Source organism: Trichosurus vulpecula, chromosome 2 (genome assembly GCF_011100635.1).
Source record: "Trichosurus vulpecula isolate mTriVul1 chromosome 2, mTriVul1.pri, whole genome shotgun sequence".
Taxonomy (NCBI): Eukaryota; Metazoa; Chordata; class Mammalia; order Diprotodontia; family Phalangeridae; genus Trichosurus; species Trichosurus vulpecula.
The window spans coordinates 272007099-272034897 of record NC_050574.1 but is presented as its reverse complement, the minus strand read 5'-3'; the positions used below and the strand labels follow the sequence as shown (position 1 = coordinate 272034897).

The following is a 27799-nucleotide window of genomic DNA, read 5'->3' as shown; positions in this document are numbered from 1 at the left end:
TATTGCAATAGAGACTATAGGCTACGAGATATTGCTAGAGCTTCCTAGAAGTCTTGACTTTTATGTGTTCATGACAGGATTGGAGGAATTGTAGAATTGATTGATAAAAGCTTATCTGCAGGCCCTTGATCTAAGTATTGTCACCTAAGTAACAAATTCACTCAAAAACTAAAATGTTCGAATAAGGAATTGTCATGAGCCAGTGTAAAAACGTCCTTAAATCTTGGTCTTACTACATTGGAATGTGGAGAGTTAGTATAGATTTTTAAATCCTTCTCTTAGAATAAATGTTTCTCTTGCTCATCTGAAGTTTCAGAAAAACTAGCTTTGTAGAGCTACATTGAAAACAGGTATTGCTGTTTTGATTTTCTTTTTACTTGAAAAAGTAAAATGCTGTTTTACTTCATCCCTTTAAAGTTAATTTTGAGAAGGAAAATCTCACCCAGAATAAAGTGTTTTATTGGATATTAAAACCAAATGGGGCACAATATAAAGTGGAGTCCTTTTCCTTTTGCATGTCCATGGCTTATGCTAAATTCACATACACTTAGTTAAGGCCAGTCACTTGGAACTACAAAGCTAAATGTGTGCTCTTCATTGTTTGATTCTATACACAGTTAAATCTAGTCCTCGAAAACCTCGTGGGAGACCCAGAAGCATCTCTGAACGAAACTCAGCTGTCCTGTCAGATTCTTCACCTGTGTTTCCTCCTCTAAGCAAATCAGAGACTAAATCTGGAGAGAAAATAAAGAAGAAAGATTCTAAAAGTGGAGAAAAGCGAAGAGGAAGACCTCCAACCCTTAGCAGTGTCAAATTCAAATTATCACAAGGAAAGGACATATCAGACTTATCAAAGGGGAGCAAAGAAGATACCTTAAAAAAAATTAAACGGACACCTTCTGCTACATTTCAGCAAGCAGCAAAAATTAAAAAGTTGAGAGCTGGTAAACTCTCACCTCTCAAGTCTAAGTTTAAAACAGGAAAGCTTCAGATTGGGAGGAAAGGGGTACAGATTGTCCGACGGAGAGGAAGGCCTCCATCATCAGAACGGATAAAGACAGATTCAGCACCCCTCATTAGCTCTCAACTGGAAAAGCCCCAAAGGGTCCGGAAAGAAAAGGATGGTACACCACCGCTCACTAAAGAAGAAAAGACGGCTGTCAGACAAAGCCCTCGAAGGATTAAGCCTGTTAGGATTATTCCTTCCACCAAAAGGACAGATGCAACAATTGCTAAGCAACTTTTGCAGAGGGCAAAAAAGGGAGCTCAAAAGAAGATTGAGAAAGAAGCAGCTCAGCTGCAAGGAAGAAAGGTGAAAACACAGGTCAAAAACATCCGACAGTTCATCATGCCTGTTGTCAGTGCTATCTCCTCACGGATCATTAAAACCCCTCGGCGGTTTATTGAAGATGAAGATTATGACCCTCCGATTAAAATTGCTCGACTAGAGTCTACACCGAACAGTAGATTCAGTGCTACATCCTGTGGATCCTCTGAAAAATCAAGTGCAGCTTCACAGCACTCTTCTCAGATGTCTTCAGACTCTTCTCGATCTAGCAGTCCCAGTGTTGATACATCCACCGATTCTCAGGCCTCTGAGGAGATGCAGGCACTTTCTGAAGAGAGGAGTAATACTCCCGATGTACATGCTCCATTACCTATTTCTCAATCCCCAGAAAATGATAATAGTGATAGGAGGAGTAGAAGGTTTTCAATCTCAGAGAGAAGCTTTGGGTCTAGAGCTTCTAAGAAATTATCAGCCTTGCAAAGTGCCCCCCAGCAACAAACTTCTTCCTCTCCACCTCCACCATTACTCACTCCACCACCACCACTACAACCAGCTTCCAGTATTTCCGATCACACACCTTGGCTTATGCCTCCAACAATCCCCTTAGCGTCACCTTTTTTGCCTGCCTCTGCTGCCCCCATACAAGAGAAACGAAAGTCTATTTTACGGGAACCAACATTCAGGTGGACCTCTCTAAAGCATTCTCGGTCAGAGCCACAGTACTTTTCCTCAGCGAAGTATGCCAAAGAAGGTCTTATCCGCAAACCAATATTTGATAACTTTCGACCCCCTCCACTGACTCCTGAGGATGTTGGCTTTGCTTCTGGTTTTTCGACATCTGGTTCCACTGCTCCAGCCCAGCTATTTTCAGCACTCCATTCTGGAACTAGGTTTGATATGCACAAAAGAAGTCCTCTTCTAAGAGCTCCCAGATTTACTCCAAGTGAGGCCCACTCCAGAATCTTTGAGTCAGTAACTTTGCCCAGTAATCGAGTATCTGCTGGAACTTCATCTACAGGGGTATCTAATAGAAAAAGGAAAAGAAGGGTGTTCAGCCCTATCAGATCTGAACCAAGATCTCCTTCTCATTCCATGAGGACAAGAAGTGGAAGGCTTAGTACTTCTGAGCTATCACCTCTCACCCCACCATCTTCTGTCTCTTCCTCATTAAGCATTTCTGTTAGTCCTCTTGCCACTAGTGCCTTAAACCCAACTTTTGCTTTTCCTTCCCATTCCCTGACACAGTCTGGGGAATCTTCGGAGAAAAATCAGAGACCAAGAAAGCAGACTAGCACTCCAGCAGAGCCATTCTCATCCAGTAGTCCTACTCCTCTCTTCCCCTGGTTCACGCAAAGCTCTCAGACAGAAAGAGGGAGAAACAAAGACAGGGCCACTGAGGAACTGTCTAAAGAGCGAGATGTTGACAAGAGTATGGAGAAGGACAAAAACAGAGAGAGAGACCGGGAAAGGGAAAAAGAGAACAAGCGGGAATCAAGGAAAGAAAAAAGGAAAAAGGGGTCAGAAATTCAGAGTAGCTCTGCTTTGTTTCCCATAGGTAGAGTTTCCAAAGAGAAGGTTGTTGAAGATGTTGCCACTTCATCTTCCGCCAAAAAAGCTGCAGGGCGGAAGAAATCCTCATCACTTGATCCTGGGACAGACATTACCACTGTAGCTCTTGGGGACACAACAGCTGTCAAAACCAAAATACTTGTTAAGAAAGGGAAAGGAAGCCTCGATAAAACCAACTTGGACCTTGCCCCTGCTGCCCCATCCCTGGAGGAGAAAGCACTCTGCCTTTCTGCTTCTTCATCAAGCACTGTTAAACATTCCACCTCCTCCATTGGCTCCATGTTGGCTCAGGCAGACAAACTTCCAGTGGCTGACAAGAGAGTAGCCAGCCTTCTGAGAAAGGCCAAAGCCCAGCTTTATAAGATTGAGAAAAGCAAGACTCTCAAGCAAGCTGACCAGCCCAAAGCACAGGTATTCTTTTTATCTTACCTATGAGACAACTTCTCAACACACTTAATTTTGAAGTTGTAACTTGCAGTAAAAATAGTATAATTGCAACACCCGAAAAGAGTAGAGGCTCTGCTTACACTGAGTAATGATTATAGCAACAGATAACAGATGGTTGAAAATTTTAAATAAGAAGCACTTGAACAGAAGTTGAGGGGGAGAAAAACTATGGAAGTTAGTTCAAGATAGAGTAGACTTTTTTTTTTAATTCAGCAGAGTGACTGCTAGTGTCTCTGGCTAAGAATGATGAGTTGTGCCTGGTTTTGAATATCTAAGAACAAACCTTCCTGATCTCCTTTAGATTTAACGTTCTTCACTTTGAGACCACATTTTGCATTTAGGGCTTCTTCCAGTTGGGTATTCCTGTAATGAAATTGAGGCTTACCTCTGACACCATGCTAGTTACTCTTTAATAGTTTGCCTCTGAGTAATAGAATACATTAATTAGTAATTTTGCCTCCTCCTTAAGCCCATAAAAATTCCAATTTTAGTCTTGGTTCATACGTCCATTTGTTTATTTTTGTTTTTCCATTTATTCCTCAATATTGATCCTAGAAATGTAAGAAACTTTAGTCATGTTAGTTACCTGCATATTAGGTGATATAGTCATGATACCTTGGATTTCAGTTAACTTAATGGATTTCTGTTGTGGGATTAGAGGCTACTTAGGTTCTGTGTTTCATCCTGGCCTGCTGGCTTTTTAAAACAGCCAATCCATTAAGAGCCATGTCATCAGCTTTGGAAGTCTGTTTTAAATCTAGGTTATAAGAAGTTTGTCTACTATGCTTTGATTTTACCTTTTATTTATTTATTTTCAGAATATATGCTATCAATATGGAACTTAAAGGTACTTACCTTTGCTTGTTACTCTCAAATCAAGGGTCAAGAAAGTGATTCATCAGAGACATCTGTTCGAGGACCCCGGATAAAACATGTATGTAGAAGAGCTGCTGTTGCCCTTGGCCGAAAGCGAGCAGTATTTCCTGATGACATGCCCACCCTGAGTGCCTTACCATGGGAAGAACGAGAAAAGATTTTGTCTTCCATGGGAAATGATGGTAAGTATAGGAATGTTGATCATGGGACCTGTGAACAGATACTTAAATTTGATTGTTAATACTCTTGGAAATGAATAACAATATGTCCTTTGTGTCATTACATTAAATTTCTAGAAAGCTAATCTTATTTTTATAGCTTAAAGCAGGGATTCTTCACCTTGAGTTCATGAACTTGTAGGGGTTTTTTAAGGCATAACTATTTTAATATAATTGGTTTCTTTGTAGTCTTATATATTTTATTTTATGCATTTAAAACATCGTTTTGAGAGGGCTCCATAGCCTTCACCAGACTGCCAAAGAGGTCCATGACACAAAAAGGTTAACAACTCCTGGATTAAAATAGCCTTTCTTTTAGTGGTTCTCTTCCTGCTTTTGCTAGAACTGAAGTTTATTCACACATGTTTGAGGTTCGTTCTTTCAAAAAAAAAATAGTGACTTGATTAAATTTTTTTAAAGTTGAAATGATGTTTTTTCATGCAAGCTCTGACTTGTCCATTTAAATGTTTTTCATTATAAAATAGTTATTTTTCTGAATCATGGTAAAAAAAATGGCTGTTTCCTAGTGATATGCACTTTTAAGGGGTTTAAAAGGTTACTCCCCAATCCCTAGGGACAGAATATAAAGTCTGTAAGATCTAATACACTTTTCTTTGGCAGACAAGTCATCAATCGCCGGCTCAGAAGATGCTGAACCTCTTGCTCCACCCATCAAGCCAATTAAGCCTGTCACCAGGAACAAGGCACCTCAAGAACCTCCAGTGAAGAAGGGACGGCGATCAAGGAGATGTGGGCAGTGCCCAGGCTGTCAGGTGCCTGAGGACTGTGGTGTCTGTACTAATTGCCTAGATAAGCCCAAATTTGGTGGCCGCAACATAAAGAAACAATGCTGCAAGTGAGTGGGTATTTTATTTCAAAGATTGAATCTTTGTACTGTGAAAGACATTTTTTCATCTTTGGCTCTAGTTTTGAATGGAGAAGAGTATGTCTTATCTTCATCAGGCAGAGCCAAAAGGTCCTGAAGCTTGTGTTGAGACTTGGGTTGGAGATTGGTTGGAGATTTGGATCTTATGAAGCAGAATTAGGGGTGTTGATTGGCAGTATTCTTGGAGTAGAGAAGAGTCCTGGATTTGAAGTGGACAGGAGAATGGTTTCACAAAAATAGATCCAGCATGTAGGTCACAGTGGTCATTTATTAAGTCAGTTGAAACTGTTTTAATTTTTCTTATGGTAAATTAGTTGTGTATATAGGCTATATCCTGGAAATTTGGGGTATATTCTATAAAAATTGCTTTCTCCTCTCCCCACCCTCATCTATCCTCCCTTTATGTGGGTTATTTTCATGTATGTTTCAGTACATAACAGTGATCTTTATAGTGTGAGTACTCCCTCCACAAATCAGATTGCAGTTTCTCTACATCTTGGTAGGTGGTATGTGGCTGAAAAATATATCATCCTGTGGTCAACCTTGTAATGAGCTTCACAGAACTTAGGTTGTTTTTTTAACAACAGACATAACAATCTCTTGCTGTGACTATAATCAAAACCTTTCCCCTTTTGTGAGATTGCCATCCATATGTATGAACCCAGTGTCACCTCTACGCTATAATGATACATTGGAATAGGATTTCAGTGGAGAATTTTTTTTAATATGTTAAAAGTTAAAATTAGAAATTTCCATTCTTATAACTTGGACCTTCTTTAATCATTTTCTGGGACTGGTACTGGTATCCTGAATAATGTCTGAAAGCAAGGAAAATGGCATAAAGATTCTGGTAATACAAAAGCTATTTATATTATGAGATCTGCTATGTTATCCACATTTTCAGAAAACCAGTGTCCAGGAGGAAAATTTGCAAATAGCCCCAGCTTTACCTGGTTTTTATGCAAGGATTACATCCATATCCCCTTTAGTCAAAACAGAAAGAAGTGGCAAGCAAACCACAGCTCAGCAAATGATTAAATGACAAAATTACACAAAAGGAGATGAAATGAAATCAGTGCAGTATTAGGAATGCAAAGTAAATCAATCAACGAGCATTAAATGTCTGTGCCAGGCACTTTAAGCACTAGGGATATAAAGAAAGGCAAAAACAGTTCCTGCCTTCAAGAAACTTGTTTTCTATTGGGGGAAACAACATATAAACCATTTGGTACATGCACAGTAATTAGAAGGTAACTTTAGAGAGGAAGCCTTTAGCATTGGTGGGGCTTGGGAGAGGCCTGAAGAAAGGGATATTTGAGCTGAGCCTTAAAGGAAGCTTGGGATTCTAAGATGTGGAGATGAGGCAGAGAAAGGCAAAGAGCAGAATAAAGGCATAGAGATGGGGGAGATATAGGGTTATGTTAGAGAAATGCCAGTGTAGGTCCATATGGCTAAATTGTAGAGGGGAGTAAAGTAGAAGACTGGAAAGGTAGGAAGAAACCATGTTGTAAAAAGTCAGGAAGTTATACTTGTAGAATTAGAATGGCAAATAAAGAATCTGTTTTATTTGTTATTTATATATTCTCAGCTTATTTGGTGTTCAGAATATGGCTAAAACTTAATTCTTCCACAAGGGAGTAGTGATAAATTTTATTGCCAGCATTGTTTACTAATTCAGTTGTATGATACAAGTTGTATGATGTAGGGTTAAAACCTTATACTTAAATATCAATTCTTTCTACAACATGTACAACAACTAGACATTTACCCCAGTGAATACCTGTTGTGAGTTGGAGAAATGTCATAGGGTTTGCTTACCTTTTAAATTCCAAGGAAAGTTAATAGAGCTGATACAGGTATCCTTGAGGGATGAGATTTAAATTGAGCTATGACCTTGTCCTTTTGAATTCAAGTAGCTCCTTTCTTCACTCTTAACAATAAGCTTTGCTCTTTGTGAACCTGAAGCAGACTTGGAGGTTTTCTGGTTCAGATGTTCTTGAGGGCAAATTAATAGATCTGTTTTGATTAGCCTTCCAACTATGTTTATCTTCTCAAAGTAACTTGCTTTCTGGTCCATTTCTTGTTACTCTAGGATGAGGAAATGCCAGAACCTGCAATGGATGCCTTCCAAAGCTTACCTGCAGAAGCAAGCTAAAGGTAGAGCTGTTAACAAGAGCCTCTTAAAGCATCTCCTGCTAATAGAATGCTATGTATTTGTGTGCACATCTCATGATTAGCTTGTTCCTTTCCCCTGTAAAGATAAATCATGCCCAGTTCCCCTTGTGCCACTAGGGCCAGCTTTAGCTGAGAGAAGCAGTGTGTAAGCCTGCATGACATTTCTAAGATTCTCTGTATTATTTGTATGTGATCTTGTTCTTTATACCAGCTGTGAAAAAGAAAGAAAAGAAGTCCAAGACCAGTGAAAAGAAAGAAAGCAATGTTGTAAAAAATCTTGTGGACTCTAGCCAGAAAACAACTCCACCAGCAAGAGAAGATCATGTCCCAAAGAAGAGCAGTGAACCTCCTCCCCGAAAGCCTGTGGAAGAAAAGAGTGAGGATGCAAATGTGTCTGCTCCAGGGGCTGATTCTAAACAATCCAGCACTTCTACAGCTAGGAAGACTGGCAAGCAGGTCTCACAGCCAGTACAGGTCATTCCTCCACAGCCACCTAGCACAGCACCACTAAAAAAGGAAGCTCCCAAGACCACTCCTAGTGAGCCCAAGAAAAAGCAGCAGCCACCACCCCCACCCCCACCACCTCCACCACCTCCTCCACCACCTCCACCACCTCCAGAATCAGGTGAATAAATGAAGATAGAAGGAATTGCTTACCCCAAGCCAAAAATACCAACTAAAACTCTGCTTATTTAAAGACATCGGTATTCTTCTAAGGTGTTGTTAGGCCAACTAAAAGCCTAAAATGTGTTCCCTGTGTAAATTGCTATGTAATTTTAAGTCCTGGGTTCAGAAAAATCAGCTACCTTGTGTTCTCTGTCCAACCAACACTTAATAAATATAATTAAGTGCTTGCTACTCATAAGGCATTTTGCTAGATGCTGGGGATTCAAAGATATATACGACACAGACCATGGTCTCAAGGAGCTTACAGTCTAATGGGGATAAGACATGTACCACAGATACACAGATAACTGTGGTGCAGGAGAAAATGTGGTAAGTGCAAAGGAAAGATCCAGACAAAGTGCTGTGAGAAATTTGAGGAGGGAAGAAATCACTTTCAGCTTGGGATAGGGGTAGGGGCAGGGATAAAGTGGTATTTGAAGTGGGCCTTGAAGGAAGGAAGGGACTCCAGAGGGATTCCATTCCAGGCACAAAAGAATGCATGAGAAAAACCACAGAAACAGGAAAAGGGCAAAATAGAGAGCGGAAGAGAAAGAACAGTTAGATTTGGTTTTAATGCAGACTACCTGAAGGGGTGTAGTATCACATAAGGCTGGAAAATTAGGTTGAGCATAGACTGTGGAGTGCTTGACTATGGGCATTAGAAATTTAGTCAGTGGGGAACCACTGAAGATTTTTGAATGACAAGAGTCTAGACAGAGCAGTGAATTAGGAAGATTACTCAGGAGGAAAAGTGGTTAGACTAGAAGCAGGAAGACCAGTTAGGACCTGGCTATTCTGATTAATAGTCTAGATAGGAAAAGATGATGGCCTGGACTGAGATGGTTACAGTATGAATGGAAAGGAAGCAAATTTGGGGAAATGTCTTGAATTTCCTACTCAAATTATTCCACAGTTAAAACATTTTTAGATTTAAAAAATTACTTAAGTGAATCAGTCATATTTAGGGGTAGTTATCATTATCTAGAAGTGCTTATAAGATTGGCAGCACCTGACTTCTTTAATTTTTAATTTCTTAGTACCAGAGCAAAGCAAGCCGAAAAAAGTAGCTCCTCGCCCAAGTATTCCTGTGAAACAGAAACCAAAAGAAAAGGTGAGGTGTTATTTGTTTCTCTACATTCCAGTAATTCAGACTACTTTTTAGAAAAGTCACCCTATTTTATGGCTCGCTCTGTGGTTCAGAAATGATTCTACATTTTTGCTTCTTTGGGTCTCAGGATCTTAAAAGATCAGGGAAAGTTCCGGGTCAAGGATTTAGCATTTCTCCATTTTTCACTCTTCCTTTGGTTGCCCCTCTTGGAGTTTTCCTTGCTGGTACTACCCAAAGAATCTATGTTGTAGCCTGCTTAGCTTAATTGTGCTTTCTCACCTGTACAATTAGCCCTTTTATAGTTTCTGTCTATAATACTCACTCTTCCTTGTCTTACCTTCATTTTCCTTTTCTTTGGATAATTTATTGATTCCGAAAAAGAATATCTTTAAAGGGGATCTATGAAAGTCCTTTGCCTTTTCATTCAAAAATTCTCATTTGAAATTTTTTCAGTTGGTTCCAGATAACCTTTGTTTTAAAATTTTTATGCTCTGTAGTGCTGAATATGTAGGCAAGGAAGTTGTGGTTTGCTTTGTTTCCACCTCTTGACTCTCTAGGAAAAACCACCTCCAGTCAGTAAGCAAGAGAATGGCACTCTGAATATACTCAACACCCTCTCCAATGGAAATAGTTCCAAGCAAAAGTTGCCAGCAGATGGAGTCCACAGGATCAGGGTAGACTTTAAGGTAAAGGGGCCAAATGACTTAGTTTGGACCTAATGGGTTGTAAATAAACATTAGAACTATATTTCTTCAAGTAACTCCAGGGTTCTTATCCTGGAATCCAGGAATTTTTTTTTAAAAATTCATTAACATTCAAAACAATTTATTTCATTTGTAACCCTTTGTATTCTATTTTATGCATTAAAAAAAATATTCTGTGAAGGGGTCCGTAGGCTTTCCCCAGAGCGCCAGGGGTATCTGCAACACAAAAAGAGGTTAAGAAACTGTTCTGCAGATACTTTTGGAAAGGGACAGGGTCAAAGGAGAAAATAGAATAAATGAGGGGTGGGATAGGATGGAGGGAAATATAGTTAGTCTTTCACAATATGACTATTACGGAAATGTTTTGCATAACTACACATGTATAACCTATATTGAATTGCTTGTCATCTCAATGAAGGTAGCTGGGGAGGGAAGAAGGGAGAGAATCTGAAACTCAGAAGTTTTAAAAACAAATTTAAAAATTGTTTTTACGTGCAACTGGGAAATAAGATATCCAGGCAGTGGGGTATAGAAATCTTATCTTGCCCTACAAGAAAGTAAGGGGGAAGGGGATGGGGGTGGGGAGTGATAGAAGGGAGGGCAAACCTGGAGGAAGGAGTAATCAGAATTCGTGCCATCTTGGGGTGTGGGGGAGGGGAGAGATGGGGAGAAAAGTGGGAACTCAAAATCTTGTGGAAATAAATGTTGAAAACTGAAAATTAATTTTTTAAAAAAGAAACTGCTCTAATTGAAGGGCCTAGAATGTAGAGTGTTTAAGATAAATGGGAACTCCTTCTAGCTTTTGTCTCTTCTTGTAATAATAACGTCGTGCTGCTAGACTCTTAGGAGAACTCTGCTTGACCCATCTTGAGCAATTACAAATGACTAGATAAAGACAAATCCAGGGGAAAAAATTCTATTGGAGAGCAATTATCAAACCACGAAAGAATGCATGAATCACTAGAGCTGTAAGAGAAATTTAATTCCAGCTATATTGATACAACGTATTTAGGATGAATTAAAAGGTGAGGTTTTAAATGGTTTGTGCCCAATTGGCAGGGCAATTGGGGTTAAGTGACTTACCCAAGGTCACACAACTAGTAAATGTGTCAAGTGTCCGAAGCCGGATTTGAACTCAGGTCCTCCTGACTCCAGGGCTGGTGCTCTACTCACTGTGCCATCTAGCTGCCCCACAACATATTTTTTAATTCACTAAAATGTAGAGCTTTTAACTAATGGGTTTTTTTGGTGGTTTTATGCTATAATATTTGCTTTCATCTCAAAGCCATATTCTTAGAAGATTCATAAGTTCAACTTTTTTGCTTTGCAGGAAGACTGTGAAGTAGAAAATGTGTGGGAGATGGGTGGTCTAGGCATCCTGACCTCAGTTCCTATAACTCCCAGAGTGGTTTGCTTTCTCTGTGCCAGCAGTGGACATGTGGAGGTAACATATCCTCAATCAGTCAACAAGTATTTATTAAGCACTTACTGTGTGGCAGGCATTGTGCTAGGGATACAAAGAGAAAAGTGGAATAATCCTTGCCGTCAGTGCAAGGAATTTAAATTCTGTTGGGAAATACAACATATCTATATTTGGATATATATGTATATATATATAAAGTGATTCTGGAAGGGAGGTGGTACTACCAGTTAGCAGTTGTGGGGATTGGCATAGACTTTGTGTAGAAGGTGGTATGTGAGCTCAGTTTTGAAGGAAACAGGATTCTAAGAGGTTGAAGAAGTATAGCAGTATAAATGTTCTGTTTCAATAGAAATTATTTACTACTTTGCTAGAAGATAATAGGTTCTACGTCCAATTTTAAACAGCATGGAGGAGGGCTTCGGGGACTTTCCAGGAGGTAGAGGAAATAGACTCTTAGAAATCAGGCCATACTAAGGCTAAAAAGTTTATGAACAGACCTTATTTCTTAAAAAAAAAAAACCAGAACTTGAGCTTTACTAGAGTTAAACTGGAGGAATAACCTTTCTGACTTTTATTTTAGGTGTCCAAGTAAAATGTATAGGATAATAAGGCCATCTGTTGGGTGAAGGATTTGCTGTTGATAGTTATAAGTATATCCATTACTAGTTAAAAGTTCAAATGACTTTCTGATGTGAGCACATGACCCAAAAGAATAAATTAATTTTATAACAATGATCATCCTGTCTTCAGATCTTAGTCCAGCACAGAATTTTTCTTGGAGCTTGATGCTTATATAATCTTAAGTCATGCTCCCCTAAAACTAAACGTTAACCCACAGGATTCTTGATCAGAAGAAATTTCTAGTTGCCTCCCCTTCAAAGTCTAACTAGGGCTTCCTTACTGTCTTCAAATTCATGCTTTTTAAAACCCTCTATCTTATATGAAACAACTTATCGCTGACATCGGAAGGTGCAAAAAGGGTATCAGTGTCCCTAGGGCTTCATTCATATATTAACCTCGCGAGTTAAATTCTACTTGTTGTAAAAACAGAAAGAAAAAAGGAGGTTTGGTTGATATTTCTAGGTAGTGGCTAATGCGTACTTATTATCTCTCTTCTAGTTTGTGTATTGCCAAGTCTGTTGTGAGCCCTTCCACAAATTCTGTTTGGAGGAGAATGAGCGCCCTCTAGAGGACCAGTTGGAAAATTGGTGTTGTCGTCGCTGCAAGTTCTGCCATGTGTGTGGAAGACAACACCAGGCTACAAAGGTACTAAGAATAAATAACATAACTACTTGGGACACATCCCTCTGTCTATATTTTCTTCCTGGAGATGTTCATAAAATTTCCTCAATATTCAGTATTAGGAGGATTTGGAGTTTTCTAGTGACCTTCTCTTTCCTACAATGTTAACTCTATCAGAGAACTCTAACAGAGAGATTATCTTTTTTAACCCTTTTATTTTATTTAGCTAAGGCCATACATATACTTAGTAGTCAGGACTGACATCCACGTCTTCCTGACTTTTAGCCCAGTATTTTTTGCTCCACCCTGAGTATTTCTTTGTTAGTTTAATCTCTTTTTGATGTTCAGGTGGATTGAGTAGCGTTCTCCTTTTACATTTTAATTTTGGGGACAATTTAAGTATCTGCGACTAGGTGTACGATGGTCCCCAGCTTTGGTTGTACAGGCAAGCATTTCTTAAACTGCGGGTCACAACCTCACATGAGTTTTTAAGTTTAAGGAGTTCTGAAGGGGGAGAGAGTGGAAAAGGTTTAAGAAGCCTTGGTACAGGCCATCCTCTTGATATAAAATGTCTGATTTTATTCCAGAAGTTCTGGTAGCCAGATCTAATTGTGTCCATTTAGAAGGTCAAACTTTTTAAAGAAGGGAGGTATTTATCAAAGGATCCCATTTTATTTCCTTTGCTTGGTGCTTGACACATAGTAGGCATTTAAATACTCATTGATTGATTTCTAATGAATATCATTTTAAAGAGCTTTTCCTTTCCAGATATTTATGACTTGGCCAGTAATAACCAAATTATTAACTATTTAATATGGGTTACTGTATTCAAGGTACTACTGTTTGGCATTCTTTGAGTCTATAAAGAAGTAAATGACATTACAAGTTCCTAAACTTGTTTAGTTCATTTTCCCTGGAATGTAGCATATATGAAGAGGAACAGTATCAGATAAGGTTGGAGAAATAGAATGGTACTAGATCATAGAAGGCCTTGAAAACCAGGATAAAAAAGTCTGAACTTCACAGTGAAAATCTCATATCTGGAAGAGACTTCAGTATCCCTAGGTAGTCACCCAGTCTATATTTGAAGCCCTCCTTCAGTAGGGAATTAGAGAGCCATTAAGATGTTTTAAACAAAAGAGTGACATAACCATATCTTTGGATGAGAAAGACAATTCTACCCCTACTGCGAAGGATGAATTGGAGGGGAGAAGGTGGAGAAAACTTATTAGAAGATTATTGCTATGATTGAGGCATATGATAATGGTGTCCTATATTAGAGTGAAAATTGAGAAGACAGGAAAGATGTAAGAGATGTTGCAGAGGTGAACTTGATAGCATTTGCTTGAAAGCAGGGATTCTTTCTTAAAAATTCCTTTGTGTCTGCTGTGCCTGGCACATGGTTGGTGCTTAATAAATGTTTGTTGATTGACAGATCAATTGATTAGTTGGTATAACTGGTTAGATATGAAAGGTGAGACAGAATAGATTAATCCTAAGGTTACATACACGAAAGACTTGGTAAATGATGGTGTCACAGACAGAAACTGAAGTCAGAAGGGAAGAGTAGTTACAGTGGCAAAGATAATGAGCTTGGTTTCGAACAGGTTGAATATAAGTTGGTAGTAGGATACCCATATCCAAACTGAAGTCTCTTAAAGATGTTTGGAACTCAAAAGAGAGACTAGAACTAGAGACATAGAGTTGAAAATCTTCCATCTAGAGCTGAGAGTTGAAACCCTGAGGGTGCATGAGATTACCTAAGAAGAATGTCCAGGGAGAGAAAAGAAAGAGAACTGGAGACAGATTTTAGAGAATGCCTCAAGTATTAAGGCTGAAGAATAGGATGAAGAGCCAGGAAAGAAGATAGAATAGCAGTTACCGAGGTAGGAAGAGAAGCCAAAGAGCATAATGTTAATGTTGAATTTGATTGGGAAGAACTGAGCATATTTAATGGCAGGTGGGCAGGCTGAGGTTAAAGATGTTTGAGGGAGTGAGGATGACTGCTGGAGCAAGGTTCTAAATCAGTCAAGAGAGAATGTGACCAAGGATACAGGTAGAAGTATTAGCTTTTAGGGAAAAGGAAATAGACTATCCATTTAGTAGGAAGGTGAACAACAGAGTCCAAACTTCAGAGAGATCAAGAAGTATGAGGACTTTTTTTTAAAAGGCCATTAGATTTGGCAATCAGGGAGTCATTGATAGATGCCCGCTGGTAGAGCAATTTCATTAGAGGATGAAGTCAGAAGCCCAACTGCATGGTGTTGTATAGTAAAATGGAGATACTGGTTATAGACAACTTTTTCAAGAAGTTTAGCCATAAAGGGGCAGATACAGATGAGGAGAGAGCTGGGTAGGCTAGAAGGGGCAAGGGAAAACTTTTTTTTATTGGGAAGAACTGAGCACATTTAAAGGCAGATGGGCAGGGTGAGATTAAAAATGTTTGAGGGAGTGAGGATGAATGCTGGAGCAAGGTTCTAAATCAGTCAAGAGAGAATATAGAGTATGTTCAAGGATACAGGTAGAAGTATTAGCTTTTAGGAAAAAGGAAAGATACATCTCTCCCTCCAGAAGGAAAGAAGCCAGAGTTCATGGTGATGCTGAATAGATAATAGATCATAGGGAACCCTAGAGGCCATCTAGTCTAATCTTTCATTTTCTAGATGAGGAAACAGACCCAAGGAGATTAAGTGACTTCCATAGGGTCACATGGGCAGAGGCAGAAGTAGTATTTAAACTCAGGTATTCCAACTCCAAATCCAAGTTGTTCTTTCAACTATCAGCCTTTTGAGAAGTTACGAAAAATGGGGTAGGGTGGGGTGGGGAGAATGAGAGAATTCAAAATATTGTATGGTCTTCATTGTCTCCATGAAAAAGGAGGCCAGTATGTGCCTGTTCAGGAGGGAGAGCTGCGGACAGGAAAAGAGAATTTTAAAAAGTTTTGAACAGTTGCAGTGGACAATAATGGTACAGTAGAAAGATTGATTATCAAGTGATAGTTAGGGCCTAGTTTATGTTGTATGCAATGAATTTTCTGCCCTAGGATAAACCAGTTTGAACAGAAGTTTTAACGGCACCATATGCTAGGATGAAAATATTTCTCTAAAAAGTATTGATACAGTTTCTTTTGACACAACAGTTATTTACCAACAAACAACTTAACCACACACTGCCCCACCTCCCCATCCTACAAAGTGCATTCTCGCCAAAAAACAGAAAGAAAAGATAAGCAGAATTCTGGGAAGATGATGAATAAGAGGTAACCCTAGGATTCAGCTCTCCCCTACCACCTCAGATCAATAAAAAGGAGTCGAAAATATAATAAAAACAACAATGCCAGGATGAAGAAAAATGAAAAAAGTTTCTATAGGGTAATTCTTTGTGAAAAAATAACTGATAACTGGTAGTCCTATTCCTGAATGTTTTCCTTATGTAGCCCACTGTAACACTGGCACAGGTTGATCCCTCACTCCAACCTTGGCCTTTTATGGTATCTACAATTTTAGACATCACCTTTCTTAAAAAATTATTTTTTAGTTTTCAGCATTCACTTCCATAAGATTTTGAGTTCTAAATTTTCTCCCTCCCCTTGCCAAGACAGTGTGCAATCTGATATGGACTCTACATACACATTTATATTAAACATTTTCATATTAGTCATGTTGTAGAGAAGAATTAGAACCAATGGGAGGAATCATGAGAAAGAAAAACCAAAAAAAAAGGAGAGCAAACTGTATGCTTCAATCTGCATCCAGACTCCATAATTATTTTTATGCACGTGGATAGTATTTTCCATCATGAGTCTTTTGGTGTCGTCTTAGATCCTTGCATTGCTGAGAGGAGCTATTAGACATCACTTTTTGGAATGACATATCCCAGTCCCATGGTATCCCAGATACATAACATCCCCTGTGTAGGTTTTGACCAATTTCTGGGCAAGAGAGAAATAACTTGGCAACTGTATAAAAAAAAAAAAAAAAAACAAAAAAAACTTGGATTCCCCAGAGGGGAAGAGGTCAAGTTGTATCACTTCCCTGGACCAGTGCCCCACCTGTTCCTTTTCTTCGCCCCTCAGTGAATTGGGGCCCCATGAACCCACTCAACCCTGCACAGAGTAGGGACAGAGGAAAGTTGGTTACTGACAGGAAAGACAAACCCAGGACAGTGGAGCTAGTCAAAAATAGTAGGCCAAGCTGTCATGATCTTTCAGCATATCCCTTCATCAGTGTCCCTGGTGGCCTGGAGAGAATGGAGGACAAAGCAGCAGGAGTCTGGGAAGGAGCCGTGGGCCTCATTTAGATCTATTTAATACAGAAAGAAAGAGAATGGTGATAAGTGAAGTCCATGATTCAGGAAACACAGGGTAGAAAAATCAGTAGAGTGACCAATAAAGACATATAAAAGCAATCAGAGGAAGGAAAATGAAGAAACAAAGAAAAGTCATCACAAATAAACACAGTGAATAAGTACTTTCCAGCAAAAGAGATTGGATTTAAAAAACACCCAAAAAAGATAGATTATCACAGCAAGTTATAAGAGGCCCCAAGAAAATGGATAATGGAACATCTCTAAGAACTTTCACAATGTTTGAAAGAGCAATAAAAGAATTCAATAAATCAAAATATACAGGCCAAACTAGAGTTCTTTTTTTTTTCAAACTAGAGTTCTTAAAAAAGAAATCAGTAAGTCTGATAAGAAAAATAAGTCATATGAAGCAACAGGTCTCTCCAAATTAATTGATTCTTTGACAAGAGACTAGAATTAGACTATAAAATGATAGGATAAGAAGGAAAATTAAAATCAAAAGATGAGATTGGAATAACATGTGACAACTCTACAAAACTAGAATATTGAACAAAATAGGATGGGATAATATAGTCTAAGGAATATAAGTCCTCTGGAAAAGCTGATTAAAAAAAGAGCCCTGCAAGCCATTTTTCAGAAGACCACACAAGAAAATTGCCCAGAATAATTGAAAGTAGATGAAAAGATAGAGATTGGGAGATTCCTTAGGATGGCAACAGAAAGAAATTCCAAGCTTAACTCACCAAGAAACTTAATTGTTAAACTTCAGAATTACAGCATCAAACAACAGATATTGAAGGTAGCCTGGGGGAAAATATCTTTCATATTTCAAGGAAAATCAGTGAACAACATGGTTTCATTTGCAGCAAGCCTAAGGAAAAGTTTGAATTTGATATTGAAAAAAGTAAAGATTAATATTTTTTTCCAATTACATATAAATAATTTTTAAAAAATTTTTTTGAGTTACAAATTTTCTCCTTCCCTTCCCTTTCCCCTCCTTGAGAAGGTAAGAAATTTGACACAGTTTATACATGTGAAGATACGCAAAACGTATTTCCATATTAATTATGTGAAAAAAAAACCACAGGGACCTCCTCCAAAAAAAAAAAACCCCAAGAACAATTTTATAAGTTTGCTTTGATCTACATCTAGACTCTTACCAGTTCTTTCTCTTGAGGTGGATAGCATTTTTCATCCCGAGTCCTTTGGAATTGTCTTATATTATTGTATTGCTGAGAATAGCTACATCATTCACACTTGCTTATTGTACAATATTGCTGCTGTTGTGTACATTGCTCTGGTTTTGCTCACTTCACTTTTTCACTTTGCATGAATTCATATAAGTCTTCTCAGGTTTTTCTGTAAGCATCCTTCTTGTCATTTTTTAACAGCACAATATTCCATCACAATCATATACCATAATTTGTTCAGCCTTTCCTCAGTTGATGGTCATCAATTTCTAATTCTTTGCCACCACAAAAAGAGCTGCTATAAATATTTTTGTACATAAGGTCCTTTTCCTTTTATTTTTTTAATCTCTTTAATATGACAGAAAAGGAAAATGATAAATGTTGGAGGGGATGTGGGAAAATTAGGACACTAATGCACTGTTGGTGGAGTTGTGAACTAATACAACCAGTCTGGAGAACAATTTGGAACTATGCCCAAAGGGCTATAGAAGTGTGTATGCCCTTTGATCAAGCAATAGCATTCATTACTAGGTCTGTATCTCAGTTATCCTCAAAAGTAGAGAAGGTACTCTAGTAATTAGTCAAGTATTTATTAAGTGCCTGGTATATGTCAAGCAATGTGCTAGGCCCTGGGAATACAAAGTTAAACATTAAACAGTTCTACTCTGTTGAAGGAGATAGTTTATATATGTAGAAATATAATTGAATTAAATGCAAAATAAATATAAGGTATTTTAGAGTGACTTCATGTAGAAGGTAGTGCTTGAGGTGAGTTTTAAAGGAAATGAGGTATGATTTTAGAAATCAAAATGGCAAGATCTAGCAACAGATTTATTATGTGGGGTGAAGGAGATTAAGTTTTTAAGGGTTTATACCGAAGTTGTAAATTTTGCAGACTCTAAAATGGATGATGTTTTTGACAGAAATAGAAAAGTTCAGAAGAAACTTAATAACTTCCCCCTTTTCCTGTTGGTGGGTTCTGTTACCTTCTCAATCAAAATCTAAAGGTTATCCTTGACTCCTTACTATCTTTAAAACCCTCTCCTTCATATCCAATTCATTGCGAGGGCCTGTTGATTTTACCTTCATGATATCTCTTGCATATTCCTCCTTCTCTCCTCTGACTCTGGCACCACCTTAGTGCAGGCTTGCATCATTTGAAGTATTATAGCAGTCTGTATAAAAGTTGGTATGCCTGCCTCCACTTTAATCTATCCTTCAATCAGCTGTCAAAGTGATGTTCCAAAAGCTCAGATTTAACCGTGTTGCACATACACAGTCAATTCCATATGCTCCCTATCAGCTCCAGAATCAAATATGAGATCCTCTAATTTACTTTCAAAATCCCTCATAACTTCCTTAATGATCTTCTCATGCCTTGTACCCTCATAGAGAGTTGGAAAGGTAGTGCTGGACTGGTAGATCTGAGAGTCTTCTGAATAGAGATGATATTTAAAACTGGGACTACTGAGATCACCAAGTGAAATAGTAGAGAGGAGGAAGAGAAGAGGACCTAAGACAGAGCCTGGGGGATCTCCCCATAGTTAGCAGGCATGATGTGGCTAAAGATCTAATGCAAAGGAGACAGAGAAGGATCACACACACAGGAGGATAACCAAGAAAGAGCAGTGTCACAGAAACCTAGAGAGACATAAAAAATGAAGATATAGTCGGTATTCTTGGTTGACCTGGGCTGACATAACAAAAATTATACTGTTCCCTAAATTAATTTACAGTTTTAATGCTATGCCTCTCATTATTGAGGAGTTACTTTATAAAATGAAAACAAAATAACAAAATTCATTGAGAAGATCAAAAGGTCTATAACCTGAAGAATAGAAATGAGAGAAGGTAGTAATTAAGGGTATGACCAGATCCCAAATTATACTAGAAAGCATCAATAAACTATTTGGTAGTGGTTAAAAAAATGAAAAAGCAGATCAGTGGAACAGATTAGATAAAGCAAAATTCAGAAACAAGACACAGTGTTTGATAACGGAATTTTGTAGATGAAACGAGCTTCATCAGGGAACCCCTCTAACTTCTGAGGCAACCCATTTATTTTTTGGATAATTAACTGTTAGAAAACTGTTCCTGACACGAAGCCTAAATTTTCCCTTTTTTTCAACATCTACCTTTTGCTTCTGTTAATGTCTAAGAACAAGTATAATCCCTTTCTGATTGATAGTTTTTTCTTAAGTAGTATTAATAGCATATTATTATGTATTCCAAGTTCCTTCAGCAAATTCTTAAAACTCAAGAATTTAAGTTATTGGGGGGTCAGAACCCTTATTTGACAAGAAAAACTGGGAAAAATGAAAAATTGTTTTGCAGAATTTAGGCTAATATCTAAATATAACAATATTTACAACTGGATATGCAACCAGATTATAAGAAGTCATATCATAAAAAACGATAATCAAAGGAGGTGCTTTTCACAGTTCTGACTAGGGAAAGACTTCTTAACTCTTCAAGAGAGAAAAGTGTTCATAAAAACAAAATAGGCAGACTTATTTACATAAAATTTAAAAGCTTAATGAAAGAACAAAATCAATGCAGACAGAACAAGAAGAGAAACTGTTTAGGGGGAAATATGTATATCAAATATTACTGATAAAAGTGATATCAGATATAATGGGTACTAACAAATAAGTGGGAAGAAGAGTTTTTTAAAATAGATAAGTGGTTAAAGTCATGAATGAATGAAAACACTTTTATTAGTCCTTTTGTACAATAAGTAATGAAGAAAGTGAGGGCTTGTAAGAAACCTATGAAGTTTGTTTGAATTGATGTCGAGAGAAATAAGCAAAGCCAAAAGGACAATATTGTACATAGTGACTAGAACAATACGAATGAAAAGTTCATTAAAGAAGGCACACTAACTGTTGGTAGCTGAAAGTCTAATTACAGTATTTTCAGACTTTTTTGAGGTATTGATTAGTTTGGTGATTTTTTTTTTCTCCTTTAAAAATATATGATCTATGGGGTTGCTTTTTGTGAGGAGGAAGAATTTTGATAACAAAAAAAATGTTTCATCTAATTGTAGTCCAAGAGAAAAGTATTGAAACATATCCCCACCCTACCAAGGGCAGAATGTTGCATGCATTGTCAGACCTGGTCTCCGAAATTGTTTTTTTTCTTAAATGCTTCCCTTTGTTACAAGGGAGGGTTTGATTCTAGGATTGTAGAAGAAAGAGGAGAACATCCAGAAGTGAATTATGTAAAAACAAAAATCATCAGTAAATCTTATTTTTAAGAGATAAATGGAGGGGCATATCCTTTAAATCAGGGCTGTCCAGCCTTAGGTTTTTATTGAAACAATAGGCAATATGTTTTGATTTGCCATTTTAGTGAGAGCTTTGCAGTACCTCGGCTTCGTTTACAAAGGTATTTATGTAAATTTCTATGCTTGCGGGTGGGCAGCATTTTGGACAGCCCTGCTTTAAATTATATAATGCAGTACTAATATTGATCGTCGTATTTTACCACAGTTAAATTGTCTCTCAGTGTTGACTTTCATATTGTTTATTGTTCTTTTGGCTATGCTATCTTCAGTCTGTCTTCTTTTGAGTCTTTCCATGTTTCTCTGAATTCTTATTTGTCATTCTTTATGACAGTAATATTTCCATTACATTGAGATTCCTTAATTTGTTCTCCAATACTTGAGCACATATTTTGTTCTGGAAATCTTTTCTTCGGAAACAACCCTAATAGCAGAGAGGAAGAAGGGAAACTATTTCAAGGGAACATATTTATGTTAAGTATGATACTTCAGTAATATTCTGGACATTTAGATATTTAAGTCCTTTACCTTCCTAGGCACTTAAAGGGGAGAGGGGGAAGGGAATGACATGTAGTATCTGTGTGCCAAGCACTGGGTTAAGCACTTTTCACAGATATTTCATTTGATCCTTACAACCTTGTGAGGTAGGTTCTATTAATACCCCCATTTTACAGTTGAGGAAACTGAGGCAGACAGGTTAAGAGATTTGTCCAGGATCACACAACCAGCAAGTGTCTGAGGCTGGATTTGAACTCAGGTTTTCCTGATTCCAGGCCTAGTGCTATATCCACTATGCCACTGCCTGTCTCTAAAGGACTTTTAGGTCCTTTTTGCTAAAAGTTAGCCTTGTAGGAGAAAATTAATGGTACAAGTGAAATAGTCAAGAAATATCTTTACATTCTGATTGGCTATAACTAGAGGCAAATCTTTGCTGTAACTGAGGGTAAATAATATAAGGGGAAATTTTATCTACAGTATCCTACCACCTTTATCTTAAAGAGAAACACTAAAAAAAGGAGTAGTGCTGTGTATTCATGGGTGGGTAAAACCTATCTCATGACTCTTGCATTTTCCAATTCTGCAGCAACTGCTGGAGTGTAATAAGTGCCGAAACAGCTATCACCCTGAGTGCCTGGGACCAAACTACCCAACCAAACCCACCAAGAAAAAGAAAGTTTGGGTGAGTTTATTGCACTATTCCAAAGAGAACTATAACTCTTGAGTCCTTTGAGCTTCTATTACTACTAATTCAGGTGAAGTCTGAATGACCACTTCTTAGAGATATTTGGGAAGAAAGGACTGACAAGAGAGACATGGTGGGAAATGTAAGTGATTTAAAACAAAAGATATTGAAAAAAATTTATTTAAAAAAAAGGAAGTTTATTTCTTCTTTTCCAGATCTGTACCAAGTGTGTTCGATGCAAGAGCTGTGGTTCTACAACTCCAGGCAAAGGGTGGGATGCACAGTGGTCTCATGATTTCTCACTGTGCCATGATTGTGCCAAACTCTTTGCTAAAGGTACAAGAAGAATCTACAATCTGTTTGTATTTTATTAACTGTATTTAAGTATTGTTAACAAGGCATACAAGTGATAATATAAGCATCATTTTAACAGAATTTAAAAAGTATCTTGGAGGTAGTAGATGTTGTCAAGGATATATATCACTTTGAAGCATTTCCCAAATCTTTGGTCTTTTCCTTGCATTTGAGTATGGTAATATTGTTATAGAAAGTATTTTGTTTTACTTAAAGTGTTGAAGAAGAGATACATTTTTGCAAAAATGCTAATCAGAGTTCAAACAGGTGAAAAGTAAAAGTAATTAGAGGCAGAATCTCTTTCTCATACTAAGTGTAACCTCCTTCCTTCCTTACTTCCTTTTTTTTTTTTTTGCAAACAGTACGTCTTATCTAGAATTGTTGAGCTATGTACCTCCTTCTTTTTTCCTAATTTTAATTTTATTTGCTTTTCTCTTCCTTTTCTTTAAGCCACCTAATTAAGCTATTCTGTACATTTGTAAATAGTTTTATGGAGAGCAATAATTAGTGGTATGAATATTGCAACTCCGGAAGTACACATTTATTTATTGGAGCATTCCAGAAATGCTTGACATAAAAGATTATTGATATTTGAGTAATTCTAGAAGAATATAGTGACTTGAATCAGGTTTTATTTTTGTCTTCCCAAATAAACCTTGAGAACTTTATTGTAAAGTATTGCTTTGCTTTTAGGAAACTTCTGCCCACTTTGTGACAAGTGTTACGATGATGATGACTATGAGAGCAAGATGATGCAGTGTGGCAAATGTGATCGATGGGTTCACTCCAAGTGTGAAAACCTTTCAGGTACAGAGATTGGACCTTCTGAGATACCTATGAATAGTTTACCTAAACTTCCATCTTCCCAGCATTGCCAGGCCTACTTCATGTTATCATGTAATTTTTTAAAGTTCAAGTTACTGCTTTTTATAGACTGTGTAGTGAATCTTCCAAACTACCAGATCTTATGTTGGTGTCCATTAGTAACAGCCATTTTGTAAGTCACATGGGAAGGCAGCTCCTTTGGATCCCCAGAAGTACCAAGAGTATTGTCATCATCACCTGCTTTACTGGAAAGATAGAGTGAGGGAAATGGGGTATCAAGCCATGTGAGAGATACTGGATTAGTCTCCTCTTTCTTTATGAGCAGCCTTCATTAGATTCTTTTTTCCTTAGATGAAATGTACGAGATCCTCTCCAACCTGCCTGAGAGTGTGGCCTATACCTGTGTGAACTGTACAGTGCGACATCCTGCCGAGTGGAGGTTGGCTTTAGAAAAAGAGCTCCAGATTTCTCTGAAGCAGGTTTTGACAGCACTGTTGAATTCTCGAACCACCAGCCACTTACTTCGTTACAGACAGGTGGGTCTAAAATTCCTCCTACCTGATTCAGCTGTGCATAGTTATTTGTCAGTTATCAGTATTAGATTTTGTTTTGAGGACAGAAAGAATTATGAGACAAAGTCTCTTATTTTTCAGAGATAATTTAATTAAAAAATACATTAGGGTATTTAGGTAAGAGGTTTGGGGAAATATTGCTACTTCTGCACAAGAAAGAAAGTGTAATGAATTTACAGGGAGACTTTGAAGTAAAACATTAATATATTTAGAGACTCCTTTTTGTTGTTGTTGTTGTTTTTATTTTTATTTTTAGTTTACAACACATGGTTCTACATGATTTTGAGTTCCAGATTTTCTCCCCTCCCTCCCCAAGACGGCATGGAATCTCATATAACTACCAAGTATAACTTCGCATTGAATTAATTTATACACTAGTCAAGTTGTATTTAGTTGTATTTAGAGACTCCTAAATCCTTGTAATTTTTTAAGTGACAGGTATATTTTAGAGGCAGTTATGTGGAAGCATAATCTGTATTAGTGAAGAAATTACTCGGTATTCATATAGCTCTTACTATATTGCTAGATTGCCCTATGATCTTTTAGTGGTACTTCATTCTTTTAGGAGAAAGCTGCAGCTTGCCGTCCTCTGAAATTTTGCTAAGCAGTTCTAAACATGGAATATTACTCTTCAGGAAAGCTCAAAAGCTAACTTGGAGGGTAGGGGAAGTGGCAGGGAGTTCTGCAGTTCAAAAAATACTAATTGAGCATCCAGTGTGTGCGGAACACTGGGGTAGGAATTGGAGAAGATAAAAAAATTAAATAAAACATAGCCCCTCAGTCAATCTGTAAGTATTTATTAAGTGCTTACTACGTGCTAAAACAGTCCTTGCTGTCAAGAAGCTTACATTCTAATGGGAGAGAGGACATAAACTGCTATACAAGATAGAGTTTAAAAAATGGTAACTATTCAGGGGAATGCAGTAGCCGCTGGTGGGGCCTAAGAAAGGATTCTTGTATTAGGTGGTACTTAAGCTGAGACTTGGGGGGGCGGGGGAGAGGGAAGCCAGGAATGAAGAGAGAGAGAGAGTTTAGCATGGGAGACAACCAGTATAAAGGCATGGAACTATTGTGTATAAGAAGCCGCAAACAATACAGCTTAGCCATAATGTAGATGTCCTGCAGGAAAATAAATGTGTAATACTGCACAGATAGGGAGGGGCCAGGTTTTAAAGACCTTAAATGCCAAATAGAGTTTCTGTTTGATCCTACAGATAACAGGTAACCATAAAGTTTTTTAAGTAGAGGGTTGACACAGTCAAACCTCTGTTGTGGGAAAGCCACTTTAGCAGTTGTGTGGCTGCTGGATTGCTCACTTCTCCTTACTTTTGTGCACCACGATCTGAATACATTCTTTAGCAAGTGTTCATTAAGCATCAGTATGTACAGGCACCACTAGAAATAGACAAAAGTAAAGGCACTGCTTTCCTCAAGGAGCTTCATTCTGTTTGGGGAAGCAGCACATGCATAGAAAAGGCATACATAGTAATTACTGGAAGGGACAGCACCAGCAAATGGGGAAATTGGGCTAGGCCTTGTGTAAGAAGTGACATTTGAGACGAGCTTTGAAGGAACCTAGGGAGTCTGTGAGGCAAAGGTGAGAAGGTGGTACCTCCTAGGCATTGGAGAGTTGAAATATCTATTGGAGTACATGAAGTGCATACTTTATTATGTATGAGTAACAATAAGCAGGCCAGTTTGACCTAATATAGAATGCATGATGGAGAACTAAGTTCAGTAAGCCTGGAAGGGTAGAACCAGGTTATGAAGGGCTTTAAATGATGAACACAGTTGTTTATATTTTAGACCATGGATCTTTATTTCCAGTTCTGACTGGAGGGTTTACTTTGGAGACCACATACTCAGTGACTGATTGAAAGTAACTATTATCTGTACATCACTCCTGGATATAGGCTGCCAAGCCCCCTGACTTAAATCCAGAGACAGAGGAGAGTATACCTTCCCGAAGCTCCCCAGAAGGACCTGATCCACCAGTTCTGACTGAGGTTAGCAAGCAGGAAGAACAGCAGCCTTTGGACCTGGAAGGAGTAAAGAAGAAAATGGACCAAGGAGGTTACACCTCTGTGGTATGTCTCTAGAGCACAGTAACAAAAAATTCGAATGATAATTTTCATTTTATCTTGAAATGTTATCATTTTGTCTTGGAATAGATGCTTAAAGCTTTGGGGGGGAATTCAGTTTTGTGTTTCAGAAAAGGGGCTAGAATAAGGTAGGTTTGTTTGTCACCCGACTTTTCTGGAAATTCATATTCAAAAGAACACTCAAGTCTCCTAGAAAGTATTTATGGGGAGAAAAAACACTAGTGTGAACTTAATTAGTTTAGGACCAGATCTGAATAATGTGCCTATCTTTTAAGATCCACTTTTATAGATGCTTTTTAATTTTAGGGCAGGAAATTTAAAAAGCCTTGCTCTGAGTTACTTAACATTTAATGGCTCATATTTATATCTATTTATATATCATAATTTAAAGGAAAAACTTTTTATGGTTTATGAACTGTTTGGGTAGTACTTTGTGAAACACCTCCTTTATTAGCTAGCTAACCTTAATACCAAGATTTGGCTGTATTTAACACCTCTGGACAGACATAGGTTGATTATTAGCTGGTTCCCAGCCAGAGTGATGTTGTTACACAGTGTTTAAATGAGATACGGATTAATTTTGTTTTTTGCGTTTCGGGATTTTTTTTATAATTGCACATGTGCTGGATGTTTAGATAAGGAAAATATTTTTGGCATGTACATTTTTATGTGTGTATGTATGTATACTATGTATTTCCAATGCAGTTGGAATTCAGTGATGATATCGTGAAGATTATTCAAGCAGCCATCAATTCAGATGGAGGGCAGCCAGAAGTTAAAAAAGCTAATAGTATGGTCAAGTCCTTCTTCATTCGGGTAAGTGACATTAGTTTTTTATTTTTAAAAAAATTTGTTTCTGTGTAATTATCCTCCATAAAAAGAATGAACTTGTTCTTTTTTCACTTTTTATTCCATTATTGCAAGAATTCATTTTTACAGCAGTCCACATATATTTAAGCAACCTTTGGTTTTACTTTGAGGTGAAAGTGAGGGGGTGAGTTTTGAACTGCTGATAAAATTGTCAGAATTGATGGATATTTCTTTAGGACCTGGAATCTCTTCATGGTAAAATAATTTAGGGTAAAGTTGTCTAATTGTTGAAGTTCTTGTCTTTTATTCAGCAAATGGAACGTGTTTTTCCTTGGTTCAGCGTCAAAAAGTCCAGGTTTTGGGAACCAAATAAAGTTACAAGCAAGTAAGTAACTTTAGCATCCATCAGCAATAACTTTCTTAAATTTGTCAGTTTCTTGAACTAGAAGTGATCACGAAGTCCTATTCCTCTCAAAAAATGACTCTTCAGACTTTTGGATTAAACTCTTTTAGTCTACGTTTTGTTAAACACATAAATACATTAGAACATCTTTAGAGGTCTAGTGTTGCAGA

The 27799-nt window shown here is 37.7% G+C and overlaps 1 protein-coding gene across 1 annotated transcript in view; it reads left to right on the top strand.

Moving 5' to 3' along the window:
- The first annotated feature begins 583 nt into the window (after window positions 1–583).
- The window catches only part of KMT2A (lysine methyltransferase 2A), a 53140-nt gene continuing 25924 nt past the window's right edge, over window positions 584–27799 (top strand). The window contains exons 1-16 of the mRNA XM_036745136.1: window positions 584–3268; window positions 4185–4362; window positions 5020–5254; window positions 7377–7441; window positions 7671–8084; window positions 9163–9236; window positions 9791–9919; window positions 11268–11381; window positions 12480–12626; window positions 22465–22560; window positions 22779–22899; window positions 23611–23724; window positions 24094–24278; window positions 26228–26401; window positions 27122–27232; window positions 27538–27611. Of these exons, the coding sequence (XP_036601031.1) occupies window positions 584–3268; window positions 4185–4362; window positions 5020–5254; window positions 7377–7441; window positions 7671–8084; window positions 9163–9236; window positions 9791–9919; window positions 11268–11381; window positions 12480–12626; window positions 22465–22560; window positions 22779–22899; window positions 23611–23724; window positions 24094–24278; window positions 26228–26401; window positions 27122–27232; window positions 27538–27611 (4916 nt within the window). The remainder of the gene's footprint in view (window positions 3269–4184; window positions 4363–5019; window positions 5255–7376; window positions 7442–7670; window positions 8085–9162; window positions 9237–9790; window positions 9920–11267; window positions 11382–12479; window positions 12627–22464; window positions 22561–22778; window positions 22900–23610; window positions 23725–24093; window positions 24279–26227; window positions 26402–27121; window positions 27233–27537; window positions 27612–27799) is intronic.